The 18,301-nt window shown below is 38.6% G+C and overlaps 1 protein-coding gene across 3 annotated transcripts in view; it reads left to right on the top strand.

Moving 5' to 3' along the window:
• Positions 1 to 18,301, top strand: part of AVL9 (AVL9 cell migration associated) — a 71,264-nt gene that overhangs the window by 35,892 nt on the left and 17,071 nt on the right. For 2 of the 3 annotated variants that reach the window (XM_039251147.1, XM_039251146.1), the window contains exons 5-10: positions 1,866 to 1,955; positions 2,706 to 2,772; positions 4,403 to 4,443; positions 6,067 to 6,105; positions 10,790 to 10,859; positions 11,348 to 11,877. In XM_039251147.1, coding sequence (XP_039107078.1) covers positions 1,866 to 1,955; positions 2,706 to 2,772; positions 4,403 to 4,443; positions 6,067 to 6,105; positions 10,790 to 10,859; positions 11,348 to 11,877 — 837 coding nt within the window. Of the gene's footprint in view, positions 1 to 1,865; positions 1,956 to 2,380; positions 2,550 to 2,705; positions 2,773 to 4,402; positions 4,444 to 6,066; positions 6,106 to 10,789; positions 10,860 to 11,347; positions 11,878 to 18,301 lie in introns of those variants that run through there. The other variant, XM_039251148.1, reaches the window with a different exon arrangement.

Raw genomic sequence — 18,301 nt, 5'->3', positions numbered from 1 at the left:
CACCGCCCCTCCTCTCCTCTACCTTAGGATCTCTTGTAGGGCTGGTTTAGTGGTGATGAACTGCTTCAGTTTTTATTTGGGGAAACCTTTATCACTCCTATTCTGAATGACTGGCTTTCTGGATAAAGGATTCTTGGATGCATATTTTTCCTATTCAGCACGTTGACTATTTCCTGCCACTCCCTTCTGGCCTGCCAAGTTTCAGTAGATAGGTCTGCTTTCTACCTTTATGTGTCTACCTTTGTAGGTTAAAGCCTATTTGTCCCTAACTGCTTTCAGAATTCTCTCTTTATCTTTGTGTTTTGTCAGTTCACTATGATATGTCATGCAGAAGACTGATTCCTGTTATGTCTGAAGGGAGTTCTCTGGATTTCAGTGTCTGTTTCTTTCCCCAGATTGGGGAAGTTCTCAGCTATGATTTGTTCAAATACACCTTCCACCCCTTTATTTCTCTCTTCTTCTGGAACTCCTATGATACAGATATTATTACGTTTCATTGAATCACTTAGTTCTCTAGTTCTCCCTGCGTGGTCTAGAATTTTCTTTTCTTTTTCTCAGCTTCATCTTTTTCCATAATTTTATCTTCTATTTCACTTATTCTCCCTTTTGTCTCTTCAATCCTCACTGTCACTGCCTCTAGTTTATTTTGCACCTCATTTAACAGCATTTTTAAATTCATCATGACTATTTTTTTAGTTTCTTGACCTCTGCAGTAATAAATTCTCTGCTGTTTTCTCTCCTTTTTTCAAGCCCAGCGATTAATCTTAGGACTATTTTTCTAAATTCTTGTTCAGTTGTATTGTTTGTTTCTGTTTTGATCAGTTCTTTAGCTGTCATTTCCTCCTGGAATTTCTTTGGAGACCTCTTCTGTTTCGTTGTTTTGGCTAGTGTTCTGTCCCTTATGTGTTTTAAAAGCTTGTTAATGTGTCCTGTACCTACGAGCACTACTGCATTAAAAAGGGGTCATACACTGTCCAGGGCCTGGCCCTTCAGGAGGTGTTTTTTGGAGTGTGTTACTTGCTCTCTGTTGTTGTGACTCTGGTTGCTTTATCTCCCTACTCGTAGTAATGGTTTGCACCCTCCACCAGGTGTGCTTTGATTTATTCGTTGAAGTAGCCCTGGAAAAGTAGCCCTGGAAAAGAAAACAAACAAAAAACAAAGACCAAAACAAACACTAGCAACAGCAAAATAACAAGGTGGGGGTGGTATTGATGGAAGAGGCCTTATCCCATACAAAGAGAAATGACAGGGGCTAGGAAAAAGAAAAGAAAATTGACCAGGAAAAGAAACTATATGGCTTAATCCAGAAAGGGGGTGGGGTGGAGGAGGGGAGGGAGGGGAGAGAGAGGGAGAAAGGAGCAAAGAGAAAGGGAGACACAGAATCTGAAGCAGGCTCCAGGCTCTGAGCTGTCATCACAGAGCCTGATGCTGGGTTTGAACGCACCAACTGCGAGACCATGACCTGAGATCATGACCTGTGCCGAAGCCAGCCACTTAACTGACTGAGCCATCCAGGTGCCCTCGTTTAAGGCCTTTACTTGTGTTATATTCTAGAAACAACCCCATAAGATGTACTGACTTTTCGTATGCTGATGTTCATATCAGCAGGCAGGTGTGGGTAGATTTGGTGCCCAGCGTCATGTAACTGAGTGTGCACACACTCAACCACTGTACTCCAAGGGTCAGGTGCTTTACAGTGCCAGCCATAGAGCTAGAGCAGTTTATTTAACAGCTTTCAGCTGTGAATCGTAAGATACTAAAGTTGAAGTTACTTTTCTCCCCGTTCTCTTTCAGTTACAAGTTTGTAAGGTGTTTGTTTTTTTTTTTTCTATTGTCAAACTAATAGTAATTTTTTTTTCTTTAAGCCTCTCTATGGCTTACTTCAAGCAAAACTTCAGCTCATTACACATGCATATTTTGAAGAGAAGGATTTTTCCCAAATTTCCATTCTAAAGGTAACTATATCCCTTTAGAGATGTATTTGGCTGAAGACTGTTTCATGAATCAAGTAAATCCTGTAAATAATATTGTGAAGATAATCTTTTGTTAGCTTAAGAAAGACATAAGAATGTCAGTAAGATATACAAATGGCAACAGATTTGCCCAAAATGTACTGATGATATTTATTACATTTAACCATACTGCCTTTTATTAAATAATGACCACAAAGGAGTACAGTTAACATAAAGTGCCTCTGTTGATGGATAGTAGCTCTTTTGCTATGGCATTGCGTTTCTAAATTTGCTTATTTTATTTATATACTGTGTAGTATGTTGATATATTAGTCTTCTGGTTTCTATCTCCCAAAGCAAAAATAAATAAATAAATAATAAAGACTACATGACTATTTTACTAAAGATGGATAACATGTTTTTCTCAGGGCTGCCATGAATGTGTAGAACATGGATCTCTCCTGGATCCTAGTGAGTGTAGGACAATTAGGTGTTTACCAAGGAAGTAGAGGGAACTTAGCCTACAATCCATACCACCATGTGAATGAACTAAGCTCTAAAATGAAGAGGAAGAGAAGGAGGGAGTGCTGGAAACTGGTAAGGTTTCAGAGAGACCTTGATTATTTCTAAATTTAGGGTCTGGCAAAACAAACTGTCTAGGTTAAAGAACCAGTCTTTTTCCTGGTCACTATACTTCTAATTTAGTGTCTGAAATGATTGCAAAATGTTCTGAACTGAATCTATATTTTATAGGAGCTTTATGAACATATGAATAGTTCCTTGGGAGGAACTACATTAGAAGGATCCCAAGTATATCTTGGTAAGTAGCTTTTTACAAATCAGAAGAAATGCCCTTACTTCCTTTTGTTTGGTAAACCAAGTTGCATGTAAAACTTTACAATCAAAATTAATTTTCTATAAGGGATTTAAATTTCTTAGTGTTTGATGTTGCTGTTTCCTTAAATATCTTCCTCATCAGTATTTGTATTGAAAAGAGTTACAATGTAATTGTAGCAATATTTAGAACTATTACTGTATAAAGCAAATATTTACTTTTCAGAGTAAGAGTGGAAATGTTTTCTTTTCCTTATGGTAATGCTGGCCAAGTCATTTCCTTTCATAACAGGGAGAGCAAGTGAGAAATCTGCTCAATTCGTTTCTATCCTAAGATTTTTCCTGTCGGGGGGGTTGTGTTTATGCATGTTATGTGGGGGGGGGGGGTGTTATTGACAGTCCAAAGTATTCATTGGTATCTAACGTGCTCAATAGGCATTCAATAAATATCCTTTTTATGATTAGAAAAAAAGTTAGTGAGAACAAATCACTGTGTGATGCTCAGTGGGTTCCTATTTTAGCATGAAGTAGCCAGACTGTGGTAGTTCCCTTTTACATAATCCTGTGTATAATGTAAGCTGGTCATAAAACTCCTAAGAATATATTTTTCTCTGAATTATTTTCTCATATCCTGTGACAGATGTTGAGAGAATGTTATGATGCAGAAGTAATAGCCATCGCGTGTGGTGACCAGAAACCATGTTTAAATGATTGACTGCCACTGTAGTATAAGCTTCATAATGTCTAAACTTGTATGATTTTTTAAAAATAGTTTATTGTAGAACTTGTATGATTTGTAAGATACTTGTAGAATGGGGAGAAACAGTAGAGTTGCACCGTCCAGAACAGTAGCCATTAGTCTTATGTAACTATTTACATTTAGATTAGAATTAATCAAAGTTAAATAAAGTTAAAAAGTCTGTCAGTACACTTGCTACATTTTTTTAAGAATTTATTTTTAGAGCAGATGTGTGCAAGTAGGGTAGGGGCAGAGAGAGGGAGAGAGAATCCCAAGCAAGCTCTGCACTGACAGTGCCAGGCTCGCACTCATGACCTGAACCGAAACAAAAAGTCAGACACTTCACTGACAGAGCCACCCAGGCACCCCAACTTGGCTACATTTCAAAATTTCATGGGCCCCGTGTGGCTACTATATTGGACAATGCAGATTTAGAACATTTCCATCATTGTAGAAAGTTCCATTGGACCTTGCTGTGTTTGACTGTTAACAGTTGCTTGATAAATTCTTTTTTTTTTTGGTTTTGGGTTGGGGGAGAGCACACACACATGTGCACTTGTGTTGGGAAAGGACAGAGGGAGAGAGAGAATTCCAGTGCAGAACCTGACACAGAGCTCAGTCTCATGAACCATGAGATCATAATCTGAGCTGAAATCAGGAATCCAACATTTAACTGACTGAGCCACCCAGGTGCCCCAGTTATTTGATAAATTTTGAGTATATGTGTACATAATGGGATATTACATAAATATTTTAATATTTGCATATTCTTACTCTTCCTGTTTTTTTTACCCGCCTTTCTTTTGATGGGGAAAAAACTTTCTTTAACAAACACAGATGTTGTCATCACAGATTAGCTTTCTTACTAATATTGTAGGTCTGTCTCCTCGAGATCTTGTGCTTCATTTTCGACATAAGGTATGATACCTTGTTTAACGTATTATGTGTTAAAGTTGTGTTCATTTAACTTAGCAAATGGAGATTGTGGTATACCATGTTTTAGTTCTTGTAAGACAGTTCTCACAAGGATAAAAGTTGAAAATGTTAGTACTGTTAGTGCTTATCAGATAGAAAGTTTTTTAAAGTACTGTATAGGAATACTGTCTATTTCTATGCAGGAGAGGATAATTTTTTCTGTTGCCTTTGTAATTTCAGATATCATGAAGTTAGTGTAGAAAGAAACCTATTTTAATTTTGCAGAACACTTTATATGTTGATCAGAGTGAAACATTTTCCCTTTAAATGTCTATACTTAATGTCTGATCTTTATTATTAAAGCATATATATGTGTGTGTGTGTATATATATATATATATTTTTACAGTTTATTGTTGAGACAGAGACAGAGCATGAGTGGGGAAAGGTCAGAGAGAGGGAGACACAGAATCCGAAACAGGCTCCAGGCTCTGAGCTGCCAGCACAGAACCTGACGTGGGGCTCGAACCCATGAACCACGAGATCATGACCTGAGCCGAAGTCGTACGCTTAACCGACTGAGCCACCCAGGCACCCCTATTAAAGCATATATTAGGACACTTATGGGGATGAGCACTGAGTGTTATGTGGAAACTAATTTCACAATAAACTATTTGAAAAAAAAAAAATCATATATTGACTGGGACATATACACATTGATTATTCATGTAACAAACATTACATTAATTATTCATTTAACAAACATTTATTGAGTATCTGCTATGTGAATGCCCTGGACATACAGAAATAAATGAATAGTCACTGCCCTTTAAGGAGCTTGCAAATATTTCTTTTTTTTTTTTTTTTTTTACAAATAGTTTATTGTCAAATTAGTTTCTACATAACACTCAGTGCTCATCCCCAAAGTGCCCTCCTCCATGCCCATCCCCCCCTCCCCCCCACATCCATCAGTCCTCAGTTTTTGTCAGCATTCAAGAGTCTCTCATGGTTTGCCTCTCTCCCTTCCCCCCACCATTTCCCCCCTTCTTCTCCCCCTTGTTCCTCCGTCAAGTTCCTCCTAATCCTCCTATATGTGCAAACATATGATATTTGTCCTTCTCTGCCTGACTTATTTCGCTCAGCATAACACCCTCAAGGTCCATCCATGTTGCTACACATGGCCAGATTTCATTGTTTCTCATTGCCATGTAGTATTCCATGGTATAGATAAACCACATCTTCTTGATCCATTCGTCTGTTGATGGACACTTAGGCTCTTTCCATGTTTTAGCTATTGTGGAGAGTGCTGCTATGAACATTGGGGTACATGTAAGGAGCTTGCAAATATTTCAAGCAAAACTGTTAACTCTTTCCAAAAAGCACACTTTGTTAGAGATTTAAGTGGTTCTCACATTTTTTAGAAGATGTGATTTTTAATTTTTCAGCATAAGTTCATAATTTTCAGTATATTTTTAAGCATTAAGCATTATTAGTATTATTGATTAAACGGTCTATGGTTATGAGGAAGGGAAAAGGGGAATGAATAAAAAGGGGAAAAAGGAAGGGAAAAGGAGAATGAATAAAAAGCATGAGTTTCTTATTTTAATACAGTATTTTTTTTCTTTAGGTCTTAATCCTGTTTAAACTAATTCTTCTTGAAAAAAAGGTGAGATTTGAAGAAATGGAATATTTAACAGTTACTGACATTTCTTAAATATTATATAAACTTAAAACTAATGGTAAATTATGAATTAAGACCTTTTTTGCCTATCAAATTGTGGTAGACTGAAGCACCTATTCTTGTACACTACCATAGAAGTATAAATTTGTGTAGTCTTTTCTGGGGGCATTTTGACAGTGTCCAATTATCAGAATAGTTTTGACTACAGGGAACACAAAAGCCCAATTTAAACGGACTTAAATATATGGAAATGTATTGGCTTACTGCAGACTTCAGGGATGGATGATTAAATGGTTCTACAGTATAATTAAGTACGTAGATTTTGTTCCATCTCTTTGCTCACAGTCTACAGTGCTAGCTTTATCCCGAGCCTGGTTTTCCTTGTAACGTAGGTTAACTGCCAATGATAATTGGTCTATATGCTTTCTCAGTTATAACTGGTGGTAGAGATAATACCTATTCCCAAACCATTTAGTAAGAATCTTGCTTTCAGTTTGTTTAGACCCATGAGGCCGTGTGCCTGGAGTGAACAAAAAATTGTTGTCACAGTAGTACATATGCTAATTGGTTTTAACTTGGGGTCCAGACCATTCTCTAGTACAAAGAGATGGGATTGCCATGATTTTGGACCAAAGATCAACAAATTAGGCCCCAGGGCCAAATCTGGCCTACCACTTTAAATAGTTTTACTGGAACACAGTTATACCCATTCATCTACTTATCACTTATGGGTATTTTTGCACTACAGTGGCAGAGTTGAATTGTTGTGACAGAAACCATATATATTGCCTGCAAAGGAAGAATACTTACTATTTAACCTCATATAGAAAACATTGGCTTAACCTCTGGTTGAGACTAATCAGGAGCTGCCCTTGGATCTGGGGCCAATATTTTGTTTTTGTTTTAAGTTTATTTTTAGAGAAGTGAGCAAGGCCACCCGGGGGTGGGGACAGAGAGAGAGAATCCTTTTTTTGTTGTTGTTGTTTTTAATGTTTACTTTTTTATTTTTGTGTGAGAGAGAGGCAGAGCACGAGCAGGAGAGGAGTAGAGAGAGGGAGTCACAGAATCTGAAGCAGGCTACAGGCTCTGAGCTCTCAGCACAGAGCCCAATGCAGGGCTTGAACTCCCGAACCGCGAGATTATGACCTGAGCTGAAGTTGGACGCTTTACCGACTGAGCCACTCAGGTGCCCCAAGAGAGAGAATCCCAAGCAGACTCCTAGCTGTCAGTGCAGAGTCTGACATGGGGCTAGTTCTCACAAACTGGGAGATCATGACCTGAGCTGAAATCAAGAGTTGGATGCTTAACTGCTTAAGCCACCCAGGGACCTCTGGGGCTGGTTTTATATGCCATATTACTGTGCTAAGCATAGTAGGGGTGAAACAGTTGTTGAAAGGCAGCCATTTATATTCTGTACTATGGTTTGTTACCTTAAAAATATTTATTCCTGGAGCACCTGGGTAGCTCATTTGGTGCCCCAACATTTTAACTTCTTAACAAAGTTTTTAATTGTTGTAAAATACATGTAAAGTATAATTTACCATCTTAACCATTTTTAGTGTGTAGTTGAGTGGCGTTAAGTACATTCACATTGTTGTGCTATCATCACCATCCACTCAGACTCTTTATTGTCCAAAACTACAACTGTACCCCTTAACTAACTTCCCATTCTCCCATTCCCATATATAAGATTCCTTTTGTAAGTGAAATCACTCAGTATTTATCTTTTTGTGACTGGCTTATTTTACTAAGTATGATGTCCTCAGGGCTGATCCATGTGTCAGAATTTCCTTCCTTTTTAAGGATGAAGAATATCCATTGTATGTACATACCACATTTTGTTTATCCCTTCATCCTTTGATGGACATTTGGGTTGCTTCCACCTTCTGACTCTCCTGAATGGTATGCATACATCTCTTCAAGACCTTGCTTCCAATTCTTTTGTGTATATATCCAGAAGTGGTATTACTGGACCAGATGGTAGTTCTATTTTTAATACTTTAGTTCTATTTTTAATACTTTTGATGAACCACCATACTGTTTTCCACAGTGGCTGCACCATTTTACATTCCTGTGAGTAACGCATAAGGGTTCCGGTGTCTCTGCATCTTTTCCAACACTTGCTGTTTTTGATAGTAACCATCCTAATAGGTATGAGGTAGTATCTCCTGGGTTTGATTTGCATTTCCCTAATGGTTAGTAATGTTGAGCACCTTTTCATGTGCTTATCAGTTTGTATGACTTCATTGAAGTCTCTTTAAGCCCCTCTCCCATTTTTTTTATCAGATTGTTTGTAGGTTTTTTACTTGTTGAGTTGTAGGTTTCAGACTTTGTTATTGTAATTCATAATAAAAATGCTTTACGTTGCAACCCAGAACACATATAGATATATGATCATGTATCTTTATCTAATGTGGCAAATCACAGGTACACTCTTTTCATATTGATTTGATGAAATAAGTCTGTCCTTTAATGCAATATTTGGTTTCTCCATACTTAAAAACACTCCGTAAGGTTATTCTATAAGGAAGGTATAGACAGTTGTGGGTGCTATGCTCTGTCAGATAGCACTTTAGTGTCCCTAAATGATTTGTTTATAACAGAAAAAAAACTCACCTAAGCAAATCTTGGCTTGGTTTTTTTCCCAACTAATTTAATGGTGACCAGTGTGGGGCACCTGGGTGGCTCAGTCAGTTAAGTGGCTGACTTCAGCTCAGGTCATGATCTCACAGTTCGTGAGTTCAAACCCCACATCAGGCTCTGTGCTGACAACTCAGAGCCTGGGAGCCTGCTTCTGATTCTGTATTTCCCTCTCTCTGACCCTGCCCTGCTCACAAACTGTGTCTCTCTCTCTCTCAAAAAATAAATAAGTAAACAAACATTAAAAAAAATTAAAATATATCAATGCATTTAAAAAAAATGACCAGTGTTACATTTAATGCAACTTGTAATTCTGTTTGTAATTTTTTTCTGAAAACTGTCAAACCTACAGAAAAGTTGATAGAATCCTATAATGAATTTTTATACCCTTGATCTGCATTTACCAATTGTTAACATTTTGCCACTTTTGCATTATATTGCTTTTTATATATTCATTTTTCCCCTGAAACCTAATAATTTTAAGGTCACAGTACTTCACCCCTAAATACTTTTGAATATATTTCTTTCTTTTTTTTAACTTTTTAATGTTTGTTTATTTTTGAGAGAGAGGCAGAGTGTGAGCTGGGGAAGGGGCAGAGAGAGAGAGAGAGAGGGAGACACAAAATCCAAAGCAGGCTCCAGGCTCTAAGCTGTCAGCACGGAGCCTGATGCAGGGCTCGAACTCACAAGTCATGAGATCATGACCTGAGCCAAAGTCAGATGCTTAACCAACTGAGTCACCCAGGTACCCCAGGATATATTTCTTTCTTAAGATGGAGTGTATTCCCATATAATGAAGATACCATTTTCTTTTCTTTTATTTTTTTTTAATTTTTTTATTTTTTTTTAAATATTTTTATTTCTAGGAGAGAGAGAGAGAGAGAGACAGCGTGAGCAGGGGAGGGTCAGAGAGAGAGATACAGACTCTGAAATAGGCTCCAGGCTCTGAGCTGGCAGTCAGCACAGAGCCTGACGCAGGACTCAAACCCACGAACCACAAGATCATGACCTAAGCGAAAGTCGGACGCTTAACCGACCAAGCCACCCAGGCGCCCCGAAGATACCATTTTCATAGTCAAGAAATTATAACATTGATATAATAAATGATACCTAATCAGCCCATTTTCAAATTCTTGAGTTGTTATAATGTCCTATAAACTAGTTGCTATTTCCACTCTGGGAACCAAAAATTATATACTGATTTGTAGTCCTCTTTAATCTCAAATAGCTATACCAACTTATTTTTACTTCTTTTTCTTTTTCATGTCATTTTTTTTTTTTTTTAAGAATCCAGACTAGGGGCACCTGGCTGGCTCGGTTGGTTAAGTATCCGACTCTTGATTTAAGCTCAGGTCATTGATCTCACAGTTCATGAGATCGAGCCCTGCATCAGGCTCTGCATTGACAGCATGGAGTATGCCTGGGCTTCTCTTCCTCTTTGTCTGCCCCTCCCCTGCTTGAACTAACTAACTCACTCTCTCTCTCTCTCTCTCTCTCTCTCTCTCAAAAATAAACAGACCCTTAACTCCAGACTAGTTAAAGTTTAAGATTAGGTTTGCCTGATTATTTTCTTGTGGCTAGTTTCAGCTTAAACTTTTTTGACAAGGATACTATACAAGTGGTGGTGTGTCCTACTCAGAGTTGTCACACCAGGAGCCTCATAACTGTTGGTACTATCACTGGTGATGTGAAACTTAATCATTTGATTAAGGTGGTAGTCGCCAGATTTCTTCATAGTGAGGTACTTGTGTTTCTATTTGCAACTAATAGCTAATCTGTGGGATGATAAATTTGAAGCTATGTGAATAGCCCCTTGCCCAGCAACCTTTCACGATAGTTTTTGCTTCATTGATAATTTTTAACTGAATCATGGTGGATGCTTGGTGATTTTTTTTTTTATTCTTTCATTAATGCTATATTTATTAGCTGTTATTCTTCTGTAAAGAATTTTCCCTTCTCCCCCATCTTTTTTTAAAAATATTGTTGACTTCTGGATTTTCTAATTTAATTTTGATTGAATCCATTTCAGGTTCTCTTTTATATTTCTCCAGTGAATAAATTGGTGGGTGCCCTGATGACCGTGTTATCCCTTTTTCCAGGTAAGAGGATAACAGTATCTACTGTTTATTTAACTTGTTCTGGAACTTTCAATGATAAAAGTTTTCAAGGATAAACTTGAATTTAGCATTTAGGATACTTTGGTTTTTTGCTTTTTAAGTTTATTTTAAGAGAGAGAGGGAGCACGAGCAGGGGAGGGACAGAGAGAGGAAACAGATCCTAAGCAGAATCTACAGTCCTTTCAGCGCAGAACCCAATGTGGGGCTCAACTCAGGAACTGCGAGATCATGACCTGAGCTAAAATAAAAAGTCGGCCACCCAACTAACTGAGCCACCCAGGGGCTCCTGAGTATCTCTCTTTTGTATGAGATTTTTCTTGTCTTTTCTTTTTTCTTTAAAATATATGCAAGCCTAACTTCTTAAAGCTTTTATAAGAGAGTTCCACTAGTTCTAGTTAAAATGGAATATGCAACTCTTATTTTCTCCCACCTTATTGTAAGCCTAGATGTTCTTCAATATTGTGTTGTAGGCATGATTGAACATGGTCTCAGTGACTGTTCTCAGTACAGACCCCGAAAGAGTATGTCCGAAGATGCTGGGCTTCATGAAAATAATCCACCTGCGGATGATTTTGTTTCTATGTCTGCTCCTGAGATTTTAAATACCAACTCAGAGACTGTTAAGAAAATCGTGACAGGAAACTATGGAGGAGATGCTGGCATCAAGACCGAAGAACCTTTGCTCCAAGTAGAAGAGGACAGCAGCAAAGGACAGGAACCCAGTCAGTATTTGAAACCTCCTTCTCGCCCATCTCCAGAATCTTCAGAAAGTGACTGGGAGACCTTGGATCCTAGTGTCTTAGAGGACCCCACCTTGAAAGAAAGGGAACAGGTGGGGTCAGAACAGACAAATTCATTTCCAAAGGAGTCTGTGCCCTCAGACAGTCCTCCGATTACTGTACAACCTCAAGCTAATACTGGCCAGATGGTCCTGATACCAGGACTAATTTCCGGTTTGGAAGAGGACCAATATGGCATGCCCTTGGCCATCTTCACAAAGGTAAAGTTTAGTGTTCCTTATTGAAGCCCTTAAAGAAACTGACAGCTTTTTAGAATTTAACTTACAGTGTTGAACACATTTGCAGGTCTGAAAATTTTCCTTGAAAACTGTAAAGATACATATGTATAGTGGTATGGTTATCTCTGACCATAGTGTCACATATGCCAGGTACGATACTAAGTTCTAAGTTCCTATATCCGTGGTCTTGCAGTCTACTGTGAAAGACAGATACATCTTTCTAGTAGCTAGAGCAGAGTTTTATGATTTTTTCCAAATACTACCCTTCATGCATGAAGTAAAACTTTATGTGGAAAAGAAAGATGGGTAGCGTTGACTTGAACATGTGTTTCTTCCTCTATCATAAATTCTTTCTGGGTTAATCCAGCTGTATAGATAAGTATTTGCCCTATGTCAGTAATGCTGCATAGTTAATGGAGAATGGCTTTGTTCATTTTGTGGCCTGCTGGGGGATTCTGAAATTATCTCAATTGATTTTATGATCGAACTAATGCACAGTTTCTTTCTTTTTTTTTTTTTTTTTAACAAATAGTTTATTGTCAAATTAGTTTCCACATAACACTCAGTGCTCATCCCCACAAGTGCCCTCCTCCATGCCCATCGCTCCTCCCCCCCACATCCATCAGTCCTCAGTTTTTGTCAGCATTCAAGAGTCTCTCATGGTTTGCCTCTCTCCCTTCCCCCCACCATTTCCCCCCTTCTTCTCCCCCTTGTTCCTCCGTCAAGTTCCTCCTAATCCTCCTATATGTGCAAACATATGATATTTGTCCTTCTCTGCCTGACTTATTTCGCTCAGCATAACACTCTCAAGGTCCATCCACGTTGCTATACATGGCCAGATTTCTTTGTTTCTCATTGCCATGTAGTATTCCATGGTACAGATAAACCACATCTTCTTGATCCATTCATCTGTTGATGGACACTTAGGCTCTTTCCATGTTTTAGCTATTGTTGAGAGTGCTGCTATGAACATTGGGGTACATGTAATGCACAGTTTCTTAAAGCTATGATTTAGGAACCTGGGGAGAAAACTCAGGGCTCTAACACTACTGGGTATGGTCAGCAGCCACCAGTTGTGGGTTTTCTGAACTCACATGCGGGTTAAGAACTGCCTATACTTTTTGAAGCCCTTATGTGGCTGCACTACTCACTGACCCTCCAATTTTTATCACTGTGGAGATATCAAGAGGATGATTAACTGGGGAGGGATTTTGTTTTTGTCCATGAGGTTGCTGAATTAAAGCAATATAAACATATATTTTGTGGGCTGTCAACAAACCATGTTTGGCAGAATATTCTATTTGTGTGCATCATACCAGTACTAAATATATGATGGGCTTACTGCTATCATCCTGGTAAATTATTTTTTTTTTGGTTTTATGTTTTATTATGTACTGATTAACTTGTTATTTAATCACAATTATAAATGCAAATGCTGATTTCTTTCATGTCAGTAATTTTGGAGTGTGAAATACTCTTTTTTTGAGTTGAAGTATAGTTGACACGATGAGATATTCTTTTAAAAATTTTTTTTTTTTTTTTTACATTTTTATTTATTTCTAGGAGAGAGAGAGACAGTGTGAGCAGGGGAGGGTCAGAGAGAGAGGGAGACACAGATTCTGAAATAGGCTCCCGGCTCTGAGCTGGCAGTCAGCACAGAGTCCGACGCGGGGCTTGAACCCACGAACCTTGAGATCATGACCTGAGCCCAAGTTGGATGCTTAATCAACTAAGCCATCCAGGCGCCCCATGATGAAATATTCTTAAGAGTGAATTGTATTTAGGCTTTTTTCTCTTGAAGTATGAAAGACTTATACAGAAGGAATTAGGTTAGCCAAACCTCTTAAGAGTAATTTTAAAAATAGCTGGAGAGAAGCTTGCATGCTTGGAGAATATTGTTGAAGGTAGGATATTGAGCCTTGAAGAGAATAATAAGCTGACTGGTCCCCTGACTCAGTTAGCATATGAATAAATAGAAACAAATTTCTACGTAATAAAACATTTATGTCTGGAAGAGATTCCTCAGCTCTCCAGCTTTTCAGTCTTGTCTCTGGTACTTGAAATTGCCAGAGAATGATACCTTTCATATCAGTCTTAGAAATGAGGCTTACCAAATCACTGCCATAGATCCCAGATGCTAAAATATGCTTGAACCTGTCCTGAGAGTTGATTTCAAAAGTGTAGAGAAGAAACTTAGGTGCTGATGGAGATGGGATTAGAGGCAACTTTTGGGTACAGTACCCTTAAGGTGAAGAGAAAGGAGGAGGAGGAAAATTAGAGAATTCTCCTATATGAGGTATACACTCTGCTGGACTGTACCACTTTAGAACCAGAGAAGAGTTGAAGAAGAATGAGGGAAGTGGAAAAAGCTAAAGAAGTTGGGGTAGTATTTTCAGATGTGGAAGACTGTCCTGAGGGTTTTTTTTTTTTGTCTTTCCCTGATTTTAAATCTTGCTACTGAAAGATTTAAAGATTTAAATCTTACTCCTGAAAGAGTACTAGAATTGGCTACGTACTGGAGCAAAGCAGTTAGGGTTACAACCAGCCTGAAGGCCTGGAGCCCTGGGAGTTAGGGTTCCCGCTTTTTGTTTTTTTGTCCTTTTGTTTTTGTTTTTGTTTTTAATGTTTATTTTTGAGAGAGAGAGGCAGAGACAGAGCATGAGCAGGGGAGGGGCAGAGAGAGAGGGAGACACAGAATCTGAAGCAGGCTCCATGCTCTGAGCTGTCAGCACAGAGCCCAACGCAGGGCTCGAACTCCTGAACTGTGAGATCATGACCTGAGCCAGAGTCAGATGCTTAACTGACTGAGCCACCCAGGCACCCCAGGTTCCTGCTTGCTTTAATCTCATGAGTCTACTTCCTCCTCTTTTCCAGGTATGAGATCATATTTATTATTTGGTTAAAAAATTAGTTAGGTCTTAGCATAAATGGACCTCAGATGAATAAAAGGGATTTTTATTTTTAGTATCAGAGAGAGAGAAGATAATTTTTAGGCAGCCACTGAATTTGAGTTTTTGTACCTTTTTAAAGAAATGAGTACTTAGGTTTTTAAGTTACATCATCTAGTACCTTTGGGTTTTTAAATATTACCTCCAACAGAAGATGGCTTAATTGTGAATTCCTAATTTGTTTTAACTCTTCCAGTAAAATGATGAACTTATGAAAAAGTTAAAAACATACATAGTTGGAAACCAGATTTTTTTCATCTGCGACCTATATTAACCTCCTTTAAGTATTGCTTCTGAGTTTGTATTTGGTTGCTTGCTTGCAGCTTGTCATTTTCATTCATTCATTCATTCATTCATTCATTCATTCATTTTAGAGAGCATGTGTGAGCAGCATAGAGGTGCAGAGGGAAGGAGAGAGAAAGAGAGACTTAAACAGGCTCCACATTCCGTGCGGAGGACAACATGGGGCTCAATCCCAAGACCCTGGGATCATGACCTGAGCTGAAATCAAGAGTCAGATGCTCAGACAACTGAGCCACCCAGGCACCCTGCTTGTCATTTTCAAATTTAGAGAATCTACAAATACCTTGATTGGCTAGCCAAAAAGCCCTGGATATGTGTTTATAAATTTTTATTTAAGTGGAACCATGCTTTTTTTCTCTCTTGACCTTGTTTTTAGTTTCATCCATGTTTTTGCCTGACATTGCATGTTATTATTTCTATGTAGTTTTCCATTTTCAGCTATTCTGCAACTAATCCAGTGTGTGGATGGACATCTGCATTGTTGCCAGTTTCTGGCTACTATAAGTAATGCTGCTATGAAAATCTTACTCGGGAGTCTTGCTAAACACATGCCAGAATTTCTGTAGCATTCAGTACTTAAAAGCAAGAATTCTTGATTATGTGGAATGAGTTTCTTCAGTTTTACTAGAAGAATTCCAAATTGTTTGCTAAAGTGGTTGTGACAATGTCCTCCATTCCCAAGACAGGATATGAGTTTCCATTGCTCTTCATTCTCGCCAACACTTAATATTGTCAGACTTTTTAATATCTAGTCTATTATTTAGCCAACCTGATAGTATCTTGTGTCTCTTGGTTTGCTTTTTTTCAGTAATTACTATTGGAAAGCATCTTTCCATATCCTTTGTGGTATTTGTTCATACCTTGTCCTTGGGGTGCCTGGGTGGCTCAGTTGGTTAAACGTCTGACTTCGACTTAGGTCATGATCTCGTGGTTCATGGGTTCAAGCCCCACATTGGGCTCTGTGGTGACAGCTCAAAGCCTGGAGCCTGGTTCAGATCTGTGTCTCCTTTTCTCTTTGCCCCCCACCCCACCCTTGCTTGCTTACTCACTCACTCACTCAAAAATAAATAAAAACATTTTAAAAAAATCTTTTAAAAACTTTCTTTGGCACTGATTTGTGGGACTTAATATACTCTGAATACCTTTTCTGTTTATCTTTTTTTTTTACTTTACGGTTGGTGCCTTGGGGATCTTATTTAAGCAGTACCCCCTACTTCAAGGTCATGAAAACAGTCTCCTGGGTTATCTTTTAAAGCTGTATAGTTTTGGGGCACCTGGGTGGCTCAGTCAGTTGAGCATCTGACTTCAGCTCAGGTCATGATCTCACACATGCGAGTTCAGGCCCTGTGTCGAGTCCTGCGCTGCTAGGTCAGAGCCTGGAGCCTACTTCAGATTCTGTGTCTCCCTCTCTCTCTCTCTGCTCTCCCACCACTACCCCTCCCCCAAATAAACATAATTTAAAAATTTAGAGCTGTATAATTTTGACTTGCACAGTTTGGTTATTATTAACTGGAATTAGTTTTTGTGTATTGAGGAAGGAGTTTTCTGGACTCTTTTTCCATTGGTATATTTGTCTATCCTCAGGGCGGTCTCACACTGTATGTACATCCTATCAGGTAGAGAAAAGGCTCCCTCTCTTATTACTGTTCTTCAAGCGTTTCTTAGTGCTTTGCATTTCCACATCAATTTTAGGATTGCCTTTAAACTCTAGATAAGCTGTGGAGAGAATGGACATCCCTATAACAGGAGGCTTCCAATTCATGAACATGTTGATCACCCCTGACCAGAGGAGATGTGAGAAGATGGCATCCAGTCTGGATCATATTGTAGCACTTTCTAAGTCACAAGAGAGAAGACACACTGCTTTTGTAGCTCTTTAGCAGATTATTAGCTCATGACAGTTCTGCTAGATTTACCAAGCAGAGATGTAGGGGTTTTGTTTAATTGTGGTAAAAAAAACTTTTTTGTAAGTATTACCTATTTTTTAGCATTTTTAAGGGTACAGTTTAGTAATGTCAAGTGATATTCACATCCTTGTGCTATAGATCCCCAGAACTTTCTCATCTTGAACTGAAACTCTGTACCCATTAGAGTAACCCCCCCCATTCCTCCTACACCTGCCCCTTAGCAACCATCCTTTCTGTTTCTATGATTTTAACTACTCTAAATATCTTTTTAAGTGGAATCATACATTATTTTTTTGTGATTGGCCTGTTTGACTTAACAGTGTTCTCAAGGTTCATCCATGCTGTAGCATATGTCACGATTTCTGTCCTTTCAAGGCTGAATAATATTCCATTGTATACATATATCATACTTTGTTTATCCATTCATCTGTTAATGGACATTTGAGTTGCTTCCATGCTTTGGCTATTGTGAATAATGCTGGTGTGAACATGGGTGTGCAAATACTGTTAGAATTTTTGAGTTTTTTGTTAAATTTTTTAATGTTTATTTTTGAGAGAGGGGGAGAGAGAGAGAGCGTGCACGAGCAAGTGGGGGAGAGGCAGAGAGACAGGGAGACACAGAATCTGAAGCAGGCTCCAGGCTCTGAGCTGTCAGCACAAGGCCCAACATGAGGCTCAAACCCATGAATTGTGAGATCATGACCTGAGATGAAGCCCAGCTCAGATCAGTTTTAGGAACTTTAAAAGATTTAGGGGAAAAGTAGATCATTTGTTAAAAGTAACTGTGACACAAATTTTAACACTATTTTGAACTATTTTAATTAATTTTATAAATATGTAATACTTTCACATGGTTCAGTATTCAGAAGATTCCAAAGCATGATTACAATGGTAACCAGCATTATTAGTCTTCTGTTTTCTCTGGGGATATTTTATGCATAAATAAGTGTGTAGATACTTTCCCCTCCTTTTTCACACAAATCGTACCCTATTTCCTCCCCCCCCCCGCTTTTTTTTTTTTTTTAATTTCGGAGAGAGACTCTCAGGCAGGCCCAACACTCATCTCAGAGCCCTGATGCAGGGCTTAATCTCACAACCCTGGGATCATTATCTGAGTCGGATGCTCCGCCACCTGAGCCACCCACACATCCCTATACCCCACTTGTATACTTTTGCACCAACTGTTCCTTGAAAGTGACTTGCATGAGTTCATTGCTGCAGGATGTTTGATTGTGTAGACAAACGATT

This window comes from Hyaena hyaena, unplaced genomic scaffold, assembly GCF_003009895.1.
Source record: "Hyaena hyaena isolate Hyena2069 unplaced genomic scaffold, ASM300989v1 scaffold_387, whole genome shotgun sequence".
Lineage (NCBI taxonomy): Eukaryota > Metazoa > Chordata > Mammalia > Carnivora > Hyaenidae > Hyaena > Hyaena hyaena.
Note: the sequence above shows the minus strand (reverse complement) of the source record. Positions and strands in the feature narration are given on the sequence as shown.